Consider the following 12,615-nt stretch of genomic DNA (forward strand, 5'->3'; position numbering starts at 1 on the left):
TGTCCTTACCCTTACCCTTTGGACTCAGGAAAAACAGCATCCATAGTGCCAGCAGAGTGCATGAGCTGCAATTGAACCTTGTGGATGGGCTTGACAAAGGTAACCTGAGCAAAGGTGGCTAATTTATGGTTCAGTGTGCCTAGATCTAACTTCTATGTATGGAAACAGGATGTGTTAATGGGTTTGGGCATTACCACTGTGATAAAGAAATGGATGTTACCACCAAGGTTGTACAATAACAGAGACATCTGCCTGCTGAGCAGGGCAGGGCCTTTGCAAGTACTATTCAAATGGATACATCCTGCAAAGCTTTTACAGTATTTGCTTAGAATGAAAAAGGTTTCTGGGCAGATCTATCTTGATGCAAAGTCTGATCAAGCGAAAAATAGGTATTGCTTTCACTAAGTCTTGGCACAAGATTTTTCACCTCTTGCTGTCACGCACAAGCCTCCAATCAGAAAACCAACCAACTGACAATCTTGAAGACTTTTATGCTTATGAATTACAGCTGAAAATTGGTCTGTAGCACACTGTAGATGATGCTGGAAATACATCTGTTCATTCACAGTAGTCAACAGAGGCCCACAACGGTCTGCCACAGTTACAAGCTTAACAGGTCTTAATTTAGTTGATATCTCTGCAGCTTTATCTTTTTCTTAGCTAGGAGTTCCTGTCCTCTCACAGCTTCTAGTTGCTACAAAACTCTTCACATAGATGCTTTACTTCTGCTAATGTCTTTAGCCCCTCATACCTTTCACTGAGTATCAGGAAAAGGCAAGTTTGGCTGAAGGCTCTGGCCCACAACTACCTACTTTGACACAATGCCAGAAAATGTATGAAATGGCTTAAGGAATGACACTTTTAGTTTGAACAGACTATGGCGCAACCCTCTTGAAAGATGGTGGTTATGTTTCCATTAATTTATTTCAACAGGAAGGAACAAAAGCTCTGTGAGCCAACTCAGGGCGAGCTGCTTTCCGGACTGGTTGGTTAAGGAGCCTCTGGCCAAAAAAGCACTGGGGTGGAACAGTTGCACCTTTTGTTATGATGGTAACAGAGCTTGAATTACCTGGGTTTAGTATGAAAGTCCTAGAAATTGCTCTTGGAGTAGGCTTAATTAGGTCAATCATAAGCACCAGTGATTTTCCATTGTTCTGCTAACAAGGATAGCCATTGGCTTGCAGTGACATCTTTCATCATTAATGAATCAAAATCTAGACATGCTGAATTTGTATCACAACTGGCTTCTCAACAGCTGCTGAAAGTACAAGAAAATCCATTCACTGCTACACAATAGCTGCCTTGATAAATCACAAAACAGAAGATAGTGGTTCTTACCTTTCAAAAGGTACAACACGAGGCTGAGCCACACAGCGAGGAGCACAGAGCGTCTCTTTGCCATTTCTGCTGCTGCTGCCCCTTGCTGCTAAACCTAAGAGAAAGTGCCTTTCTTTTCTGGTGTCAGCTCATTTAAGGTCCCAGCCACAGGTAGAGAGCTCAGCCCTGAGCTGACGTCATGGTGGCAAGTGGCAAATGATAAATTCAAGCAGTGTTTTCCTTCCTCCTCAGGCTGGGAGGAGATTTCTGGATGTGCAGCGTTCTTTCTTTAAGTCATAAATATTTGAGATCTGTTGACATAAGGAATTTACTTCTAAATAAGCTGACATGGGAACTGACAGTGGACCAGCTATCCACTGCCAGGTTTCCATATCAGCACCTTCCGTGCAAATTAAATGAAAAGTGCAGTATAATCTGTTCTTAAAGTGGAATCGGTGACCCTGTCCCTAGGCATGCCAATTATGCACTTGGAAAAGAGTACCTGGGATCCACATGCTCACTTTCCTCGCAATAAATTATCAGTAGAGACAAGCTTAATTCCTCAAACTCCAATTTTTTTTTTCTTTTAAGCAAAATCTTATGCTAAAGCACTTCTTACTGTTTATCAGGTTAAAAAGAAACAGAAAACACTTCACCTTTGACATCAAAAAAACAGGACTGATGGCCCTTCTGGCAGTGATCAAGGCTGTTTTGTTTGCTGCCCTCTTATGTGTGTTGCAGGCTCACTAAAGTGGTGGGCAAAGAGAAGAAGGAGCAGGCAGGACAGTCAGCAGGTGTTTTTGTCTTTATCTGGGTGGCAGCCTCCCCTTCTTGAGAAGAAATGTATTCCTGCCAGGGGGACATTTGCAACCAGGGATGGTCAGGCTGAAGAACAAAGCCTGCAGTTGATCCAGAAATAAAAAGCCTAGAAAGCCATGAAGCTGGTAAGGCTAGTGTGATGTGAGAAAAACAGGTTGGAGACTGAGACTTTTTAACATTGCATTCCAGGAAGCCTATGAAATGGTCAGTGAGAGACCAAGGTGGGAAAAAAGTCTCTGTGGGCAGGATCCCAAAGTCTCTTACTTTTAGCTTCCTCCCCTGCCCCAGTTCTCCAAGTGTTCACTCTGCTTTGTGCCCCAGTAAAATGCACTGCTTGAGATCAGAGATGTCCAGTTCCTTCTTTTCAGGCAAAGGTGTAATTTCTCTCATTTTGAAGGTCTGAGTGACCCTGTGTCCTGCCACAGCTGCCAGTAAAGCTTTTCTCTGAAGTAAACACAGCCATCATTATCAAGCAAAAGAAGGATGAATAACCCATCAATGTATTCCCTGCAATGTCACTTCTAATGGTTATGGAGCTGGTCTCCTCTGGCAGACCCCACTGCCGGCAACACAGCAGGTTATGAGCACACTACGGAATGCCAAGTAACAGCTCAGTGTGGTAAATGCCTCTCCCTTCATCTGCTTTTGTTTGATCTTCTGTTTTAAGAACAAGAAATGCAGTCTTGGGTAATCTCCTATTTTGAGAGGGTGTATCTCCTTGAGTGAAGGAGGGTGAGAGAGAGCAGAAGTATTACCCAAGTCATTCCTGAGCTTAGGGCTGTCTTAAACTTTTAACTTGCACTAAACCAGTAAATTCTGCTGGCTTACAGACACCAGAAATGGTTGTGTGCCTCTCTGCTGGCACAAGGAATGAGTGGCTTTGTCCCTCTGCAAACCTGCTCAGGATGCAGAGTCTGAAATGTGGGGCGGGGGAGGGGGGGGTGTGTTTGCCTGTGCCTTCCTTTGTACTTTGTACCTCTGTCCCTGAAGTCCCTCCAGTGCAACCTGCTTCCCACACCGACTCCTAGTTCCCACAGTGACCCCGTGGCAGCCCCCTTCTCCCTCTGTCTGTTCCTTCAGGCCATGCTGGATTCAGCTCCTGCCCTGCTGCTGCTCACCCCCTGCTCCTTGCCCATCACAGACCACTCAATTCCTCCAGGCCCCTCCTTAAAACCACTTTGCCAGGAAGCTGATAGAATAAGAGAAGGAAATGCCTGGGAAACATTTGTCCCCAGTGCACTGTGCCTCCCTGTTTGGCCAGCGTCTGGCTTCCACCTCAGGCTACCACCACCCTCCCAGCTTCAGGGGATGTCCAAAAACTAATCCCAAAGTCCTGTTAGAACAACATATTGCAGTGCTGTGAGCCCCAGACCCCAGCAGGTGCTTCAGGTGGCAGTGGGTGTGCAGAGGAGGACAAACCTGACTAATGGAGGGTGGCACAGCTATATGTCACCCATCCTCTGGCAATGTCCATCTCCCAGGCTTACGCTCTTCAGTCTTCATGGTACACTCCGATTTTACAGTGCTGCCTCAAGGTACAGCTAGATTAATCCAGATCTTAAAATCTCCCTGTTGGCTGTGAAGCAAGTGTGTGTGACCAAAAGGACTTCTCAGGGCACTATTGAAAATGAGGGCCCTATCTTCAGCAGATGTAAATGATGCAGCTTTTCTGCCTACACTAGAGACTACTGTTTGAGTATGCAGTCCCACACACTAGAACTGTTCTGTAGAGGGAATGCACATCAGGAGCTGGGGTATTACCTATATTTTTAAACTTTACTGCCATTCCTACCTGGTTGTTTATGTTTATTATGATCACATTGTCAGTCTGAATCATTTGCAATGCAAAAGGCCCCAGTTCCTCCAGGAAATAATGCACTGAACAGACATAAATCTTCATGGACTATAACTTTTCATCTCTACTTGCCCTTCCCTGTCCATTTTGTGACACACCAGTGGTCACACTTCAGGAAGGAGGGTGACAGGCTCTATGTGCTCCATTGCTTGGTGATTTGTAGGGGAATTGGTTACAGAGGTGGGGTGGTTTAGGAGAACAGACACAGAGAATTAACAAAATAGACAGACACAAAATAGAACTGATACCAGTGAAATAGCAGCTGTGCTGCACCAACTAATTAAGTCATTAAGCACATGTTTAGACAATCAGAAGTTGACTGTTAGTCCAGACAGACCCACACAGCCACAGCAGTTGTGATGTCCCGCAAGGAACTACAAAGAAAACTTACTTTGCAGACAAAACTCAGTAACTTTCCAGAGGGTGTAAAATCAAACTGTTGTGAGTCAAAACTCAGATGTGACAATCAAGAACATTGAACAATTATTATGGAATTTTTAAAAAATGCTATGTTTAGTAACAGTAGCTGCTCTATTGTCAATACTTGTTTATGGCAGGAAAAAGAAATATTGAAGGTAAAGGACCTTATCTATATATTAGAAAGGGCATATGATCAAGAGGCAATCATACTGTCAGAAGACATTAAGTAGGAAAAATTGTCTTTTACAGCTCTTTATGTGCATCAGCTCAATACTTCTTTCCTGCACATTTTTTAATCCTTTTCCTTACTAGATTCCTATAAATTTTGTTATTTCATGTAAATTTGGTTTCTTCACTATATATGACATATATAAGTAGAAATACACATTTTAATTAGCTAAAAGTTAAAAAAAAAAGCTTCAGAAATCTAAATCAAAGATTTAGGTATGGATACACATTCACATATAATCAGGGGAAGCAGATGCTCTTTAGCTTCTTTTCAGGTGGTTCCCAAGATTCTGAGGGCACTTACTAGGGATGCATTCAGTGGTCTCAGAGACACTGGCATGAAAATCTGAAGTGGGCAGGGCTGTTAAATCTTGTGCTTGTTCATAACCCCAAAGATCTTTTACATAGACTCATGGAAATGTTGTAACCCATGGTTTTACACTGTCAATGTCCTAAATGATATCAGCATCACACAGAAAGTAGATTAATGTGAAGTAGCCATGGTGAGCAATCTCTTACCATGGGGTGAGCTGCCCTCTGTGGATGTGTCTCTCTTTTCATGGCTGCTGGGGGAGCCAGATGGTGTGTTCAAACTGGCCACCTAACTTTTCATAGAACAGATGAGTCCCACCTTAGTCCCATCAGATTGTTGTCACAGCTGTACTGCTCTGGAGCAACACAGGAAAAAAATGCCCCAGATGAACCTACCTGCCATTGCTCCAGATGCTCTTCCACATCATGCCTCTTCTCAGCAGCCTGAGTTGGACTTGGTGTTCATCTGGATTCAAGGTGCCCTCCTTCTTCCTTTGAGAGACACTCAGCTGGGTATTCTTCACTGTCCCTGGTAGTTTTTACTGGGACAGGACTGATCTCATGGTGGTCAGGTCTAGTCCTTTGCCCTTGCAAACAGCCCTGCTGCACCTGCCTCTCCCGAGGCTTTCCTCCCCTCCAGCATGCACTCATGCACGTAAACACACAGCTTTACCAGTTTCAGCGACAATTAAACTGAGGAAAAATTAAAATTAGACTGAGTTGCTTAGTGCCACCAAATTAAATATATCAGAACATAACTTGTATTTCAGCTGAGCAGAATTTTGTTTGGCACAACTAACAGAACATACCCCTTTCCTCTTTGCTTTTCAATTTACTTATTTGATCAGGAAGCACCATCAGAAGAACAAAAGCAATTTCTTTTTTATGCAATTCCTTATTTACTGAATTAGATGTATAATAATAAAAACCACCGAAAATTACATATGTTTCCCTTTACAGGCAAAGCTAAAGACAATAAAAAAGCAGGGACATAGTAATATTGATTGTTTTATTGTGTCCTTTTGTGATACTGACTAGAACGCCAGAATTAATAATACTGGATGCAGGTATAAAAATAATGCAATCCTTAGAAATTATATTTTGCTACTTCAGTACTGTACAATTAGTGGAGGCTGAAAATATCATACAACTTTAAATAATACTGGTTTGGAAAACATCCTCAGAACCCCAGAGACTTGGAAGCAAACACTCAGAGACAGAGGGAAGGAAACAGAGCAATGTCAAAAATGTAAAGCAGGTTTACATTCAGGTTGTAAAGAAGCACAAACAAATGCTGAAAATTTATCTTTTGAAAGAGAGGTCACAAAAGGTGAGCTTTACTACTGCAATTTTAAGAGCTGCTCAAATAAATCATTATGATTTTACACACCAAGTTTCACCTTCCACTAGGAGAAAGTCCTGTAGAATTTAATGGGTTTAAAGCAAATGACTGAGTTTAACAGAATTTCCTTTAAAAAAGGAAGATAGTAAGCATATATCCTGCTGAGCTGTTTTTTTTTTCTTTAAAGTAAACCCATCCTAGCAGATTTTATTGAAGACTTTTTATGTCCAGTGAATTCTATAGCTGTATTTAAGATAAGTGATCAGTGTTTACTGTATTCCACGGGACTTTTCCATACAGGATTTTGCAGACCTGGGGTCTACCTGCTGCAGTCATTAACCCAAGTAAGACTCCCATCCCTTCTAGCATTTCATTGAAATAGAGACTGAGCAATTTCGCATTTAAATACCACTTTGGAGGAACATCAGGTACCCTCTCTAGGTGATTCCTCAACAAGGATATTATGCAACACACACTAGACACAGAAGAGGTGTCATCCCACACATGTCCTCACAGTACTGAAGCCACACTTCTGCAAAATAAGAAAGCATTTTTTGTTGTTGTTGTTTTTGGTTTTTTTTTAGATTTTGGAATTTCTTACTCCTTCATTAATTTCTCTCCTGCTTTTCAATTTCAGCAGTTCAAGGGAATGAAAATTTAAATGTACATTGAAAAGGTCCCAAACTCCTATAAGCATATAGGACATACGCCTTCTGAAACTAGGAGATCTTGCTTAATTTCTAAAGGGACAAGTAAGAGTGATCTGCAGAGCAGTTGTGTGACAGCAGGGAGTATCTCTGCACCCCTAGATATTACATGATAGGAAACAGGCTGGTGACCAGTAAAACAACTACACAAAATTCACAATTATTCTCTTCCCAGGAAGCTGTTTCAGATCTTGACACTGTTTTGTTCAATCTCACATAACACAGGTCCTGCTACAGTAATAAGTATGCTTTAAAAAAAGTAGATACAACACAGAAAGGCAGGAACAGTATCACAGAAATAGGCACACAGAGCCATGGGAAAGCCTGCACTACATGCAGGTGACCCTGGTGGTGGAGTAATCCAGACCTAATAAAAATTTCTTTGCAGTCCATAGGAGAGTTACCCCAGTCACTGTAATGGATGCTGGATTACATCCTTTGTGTGTAAAGAGGAAAAAACATTAGTCAGTGTAGGAAGAGCACTTAACTAAAATGCATCCGTTCTTCTTAATTTAAGGAAAAAAGATAAAGATTACTATTAGGGAATGAAAATTCCAGCTGGATTTGGAATGGATATGGCCACTGACCAGCAACAGAGACAAGTCCTGGGAAAGCAGCTCGGTGTATCTGCAGCAGCGTGCAAACCCACTCTGTGCTCACTCAGCCCCAGCAAACAACCTGTACAAGTATTGGCACAAACAAGTCCACAATGATAAATACCTCTCTCTAACTGCAATTTATTGCTATTTTTAAAGCCTTTTACTACCCAGTAGCATGGAGGCAGATAACTTTCATAAGGCTGTTCATGAGTAGTAACTCAGCACGACTGTGCCAGTGGGTCTTATGGGAAATGTCACAAGAGCAATGAGATTCATTGCTGCTATAAAACCTAATGCTTCCAGTGTGGGGGAAAAGGGCATCAATGTGGCCTGCTTTATCCACCTATAGCTTAATTCAGTGCTGTGAGGTTTCAACAGTATGAAAAAACGACCCTGATTTTCCCAGTGCAGTGGGAAGGACTGGCCAGGGAAAGCAGCAGGATACAGGAAGACTGTATATTCAAGATGCCTTTTGAAAGATTCTTCAAATCTGTGTTTTGCTGATCAGTACACTGGAACTACCTCTCCTATGTTGACTGTCTGGGGTATTTTTGTGGGTAAGGCGTTTTGTCAGTATAATTGGCAGAGCACCATAGCAGCAAACATATGCCTCTCACAACTTTTTCCATCAAGCAACAGAATTAACTTTTTTTTCCCCCATATTTAATTAAAAATTCACCCACACAACTGCCCATGGGTCCTTGCTGACTGCTCCCCTCACTTTCCACAGCCAGGAGCAGTAGCAGATTTATGAGCAGTGTTGGTGTAGCTTTTCTTCCCTTCCCCACGTCTGGCTGAACCACTTGCATTCTCCATACCAAAAACATGCCACTTCCCTCTTATTCTCTCAGAGGGTGGAGAATGACTCCCCTTGGCAAAAACATGCAGTGTGCTCAAAATTTTCATTTTGGGGTAGCTAGAAGTAATATAAAAGAGAGATGAGAAATAAGCTGCATGTATTTAGACATCCTCCAGGGAGTTAGGTTGCGAACCAAAAAGCATCTGATTTTGAAAGTGGGCTTGAGAGCACATAGAGACCCTTCTTATACCCAAGAGAAGTAACAAGCCCCACTCCTCTGCCAAAGGGTGGCTTTTTTATGGCAGACACAGACAGGATCGTGGTGGCAGCTTTACACAGAGACAGCCTGCACTGGAACAGCCCACACATCCCTGCTGTGGCTGGGCGAGTCCCTGCTGCTGGGGTGAGGCAGTGAACACTTGCAGTAAAAGAGCCATCATAAATTGTGACACAACACAGTGCACTGCACTCACCCCTGGGACTGGGTGGTGCCTGCCTGAAGACAGAAGCACTGCAGCACAGGTTGCAGCTGGGCTGGGGGAGACCCAGAGGCTGAATCACCCCAGGCTGCCTCTGTCGTCTTCACAAAAGCTTCCTGGAACACTGTGGGGGAAAAAAACCTGCACTCATCTGGGTGCTGCCTCCTCCTACCTAAACCCCTCTCTGGCCTGCTGGGCAGGGCCTCCCAAGACACCCAGAGAAGGTGTGGTAGGTCAGGAGAGACCCTTTTCCTCCTCCACCATTGGACTATACACTGGCTCTGTGACACCTTTCTTACCCAAGCTAAATAGAAGGCCAATTTGCAACAGATAAACCCTCATAAGAAATACCCCAATGTTTATCTCCATTGGCAGAGAAAATTTCAGCACAATTACACTCTGTTTCAGAAAATTCCAAGTTTTGCAGCCCTCACTCAGAAAAACCTGCTGGATTTACTGAGGCTCTTTCTCTCCAGATACAATTTAAGAAGAATTTGAAGACCATTAAGATACTAAAATTAGTTACTTGCAAACTTTTGTGGTCTCATTAGAAATATCAATTTCTAATTCCTATCTCAATTCCACCCAAATCCATAGCAATTTGCAACATGCTAGGAGATACAGACCAGAAGTTTTGGTCATATGGCCTTTGTGCAGAAGGACTGATATGCAGTTGTGAGTTGGTGTGTCATATTTTGTCCTTTGTGCTTGACACACAGAAATTCATCACCTAGTCTTTGAACTAGCCAAGCAGTTAAACATATTTTCCTATAAGAATGGACCTAAATGCTTCTTCATCTGAGAAAATGTATATGGTGCTGGCCCATGGTTAAACTGTGGGATTCTCATCATTGCTGGGACACCTCCTTATCACAAGCTGCTTTACTGAAAAGGGACTAAGTCCAGTGCTTGTCTATAGGCTTTGGATTTAGATTTAGCATTAATTGCATCTTCCTCTTTACTTTTGTAACAAAGACATAACTCTGCTCCATACCAGGGCAAAGGAAGTCCTTTCTGTCCTGGATGAAAACTCTCATCAGTGTGGCAGGGAACAGTTAATTCTTGTGCTTTACCTGTATAATATTTTGGACACTGTAAGTGCATCTTTCCTTAAATACAGTTTCTTAGGCATCTATACTTCCCATAAGCATCATTCTTTTCCCCCTACAGCTGAGATCAGCTGTGTACTACCAGCTGCAAGGCTGATTATGGATTAGACAGGCACAAAGTTGCATGCATTGTCACCAAAAGTTCATGTAAGTGCAAGGGATACTGCCCCAGGCATCCATAAAGTTCTGTTTTTCTGCAAGCTCACACTGCTGCTTCTAGATAGAAGGCAAGAACTGAGGTGTATAAAGGATATTGTGTTTGTGTGCTATGGCTGGTGCATCAAACTCTGCCTTCTCAAGCAAATTCACGGCACCTTTCCTGTCTTGAAGTTTTGAGGAAACAGAAACAACTGTGAACAGGGACCAGAAACCTCTAAGCCAACACAGCTTATAATTGCCTGTTGCTATCTGACTTCGCCTGGGCATCGGTTACTGACCTTTGATAGGGAACACAACAGCCTTTAAAGTGCTGGGAAAAGATCTGGGAAATTACACTGTCTGTAGGATGCAAGTCCTGCCCTCTGATGGAGGGCTCATCATCACCCCAGGTTTGCCTCCAATGAGCAGCCACACAACACAATAGCATCGGAACTGAGGTTAGGCACTTTGAAGGATGCACCCCATGATCCTCAGTGCTTCAGTGAGCTGAGCTACCTAATGGACTTACTTGTAGGCACTTGTGTCTTTTAAAGCATTGTGGGGGAGAAGGGAATATCAGCTTATGTACACACTACAGATATGGTGGGTGAGTGACTAAGGAACTGTGCTATTTGTTATCCTCATACAAGCAGCCACCTTGAATTAAAAGCACAGCCATATTCAAGAGGAGAAACTGCATCTGGACCTTATATCCAAACAGAGTTTGGATGACGCAGATCAACAGTGCAGTAAAGATAAGTGGTAAACATACTTCATTATATTTAATTATATTTCCTGTATGTGTGTTGGGGCAATCCCAAGAATAAATGCAAGCTGTTGGGGAATAGATAGTAGCCCTGACTTGGGGTGTTGGTTGACAAGAAGCTCAACATGACCCAGCAATGTGCTCTCACAGCCCAGAAAGCCAATTGTGTCCTGGGTGGCACCAGAACCAGTGTGGGGAGGGGATTCTCTCCCTCTGCTCTGCTCTCCTGAGGCCCCACCTGCAGGGCTGCGTTCAGTGGTCCCATAAGAAGAAATGAGGCCAGAGGAGGCCACAAAGATGGTCAGAAGGCTGGAGCACCTCACCTGTGAAGACAGTCTGAGAAAGTTGGGGCTGTTCAGTCTGGAAAAGAGTAGGCTCCAGGGAGACCTTAGAGAACCTTCCAGAACTAAAGAAGGCCTACAAGAAAGCTGGAGAGGGACTTTTCACAAGGACATGTAGAGATAGGATAAAGAGAAATTATTTTAAAGCAAAAAAGGTAGATTTAGATTAGTTATAAGAAATAAACTCTTCAGTATGAAAGTGGTGAGCCACTGAAACAGGTTGCCCAGAGAAGTTACCCAATCCCTGCAAGTGTTCAAAGCCAGGTTAGATGTGGCTTTGAGCAGCCTGGTCTAGTGGAAAGTGTCCCTGCTTATGGCAGAGGAGTTGAAAAAATATTATCTGCAAGATCCCTTCCAACCCAGCCCATTCCAGGGCTCTGTGATTAAAAAAATCTCTTTCAACACTTACTTTATGTCAAAATATATTCCATGAGTTTCAAACTGATCTTTGGTGAGAAATGCAAAAACTTACATTCTTCAGCTTCTGCTAATATGAATGAACACACCTGGCTGAGGAAACTTGCCTGGTCTGATTCACTCGAAACTAGGATGGAAGAAAGAAAAACACTTCAACATAAGTGATCTTTGCTATGCTAGGATTGCAAGCATCATATTTGCTCTTCCTTAAATGCACTGACAGCCCTCTTTTCCAATGCACTGAAAGCTCCTACAAATTCAAGGTGGACTGTGGAGGTTTGAAAACATATCCTACCTTCAGTGCCCAGAATTCAGATTCCTCTGCCCAACCAAGGCTACAGCATTATTATTCCTTCACAAATTCCTCATAAAAGCATTCTGAATTCAATGCTCGTATTCTTCCCAGTAATTATTTAATATTGTATTGCTGTGTCTACAGGCATTTTAAATCCTTGCAGGGAAACAGAGCCCCAAAGGATCCCATATGGAAGCACCATGATGACGTGTAGTGGCATCACTTCTGAACAACATTCCCTATATACAGAAGGTTTTCAAAACAGCACAAAGGAACAACTGTGCCTTTTTGCCATTAAAATTGCAGTGGTGTGACTAACTTCCCTGCACCCCTTGGAGACAATCAACCCATGAATTCAGCCAATATTGCCAGACACTGGGCTTTAGCAAGGACCCAGAAATCTGGAGAACTTTTACCAGTAAGAAGGTGAGGGCCAGAAGACAAGTCAGCTTCCCTGTCATGCACGAGGCCGACAGCAGGGCAGTTGTCTAAAAGGGAGTGGACAAGCTTGCCTGACCAAAAGCAGCTGCACAGTGAATCTTTGCATGAAGGCTGGCTAGGAAGACAAGCAGAGTCAACAGTGAACAAGATCTGTAAACAAGACACTCCCTAGTGGTATTCAATGCAGAGTGCTGGGCACATTCATCTGCCTGTCCTGATCCATGCTTCCCA

The 12,615-nt window shown here is 43.0% G+C and overlaps 1 protein-coding gene across 1 annotated transcript in view; it reads right to left on the reverse strand.

Moving 5' to 3' along the window:
* MUC13 (mucin 13, cell surface associated) overlaps window positions 1–12,404 on the reverse strand; it is a 29,293-nt gene extending 16,889 nt beyond the window's left edge. Inside the window, exons 1-3 of the mRNA XM_062498021.1 lie at window positions 12,360–12,404; window positions 11,756–11,775; window positions 11,129–11,250 (exon numbers count right to left, since the gene is read on the reverse strand). Coding sequence (XP_062354005.1) covers window positions 11,129–11,250; window positions 11,756–11,775; window positions 12,360–12,404 — 187 coding nt within the window. The remainder of the gene's footprint in view (window positions 1–11,128; window positions 11,251–11,755; window positions 11,776–12,359) is intronic.
* Between the last annotated feature and the right edge of the window lie 211 nt (window positions 12,405–12,615).

The sequence above is a fragment of the Cinclus cinclus genome, chromosome 9 (genome assembly GCF_963662255.1).
Source record: "Cinclus cinclus chromosome 9, bCinCin1.1, whole genome shotgun sequence".
Classification (NCBI taxonomy): domain Eukaryota; kingdom Metazoa; phylum Chordata; class Aves; order Passeriformes; family Cinclidae; genus Cinclus; species Cinclus cinclus.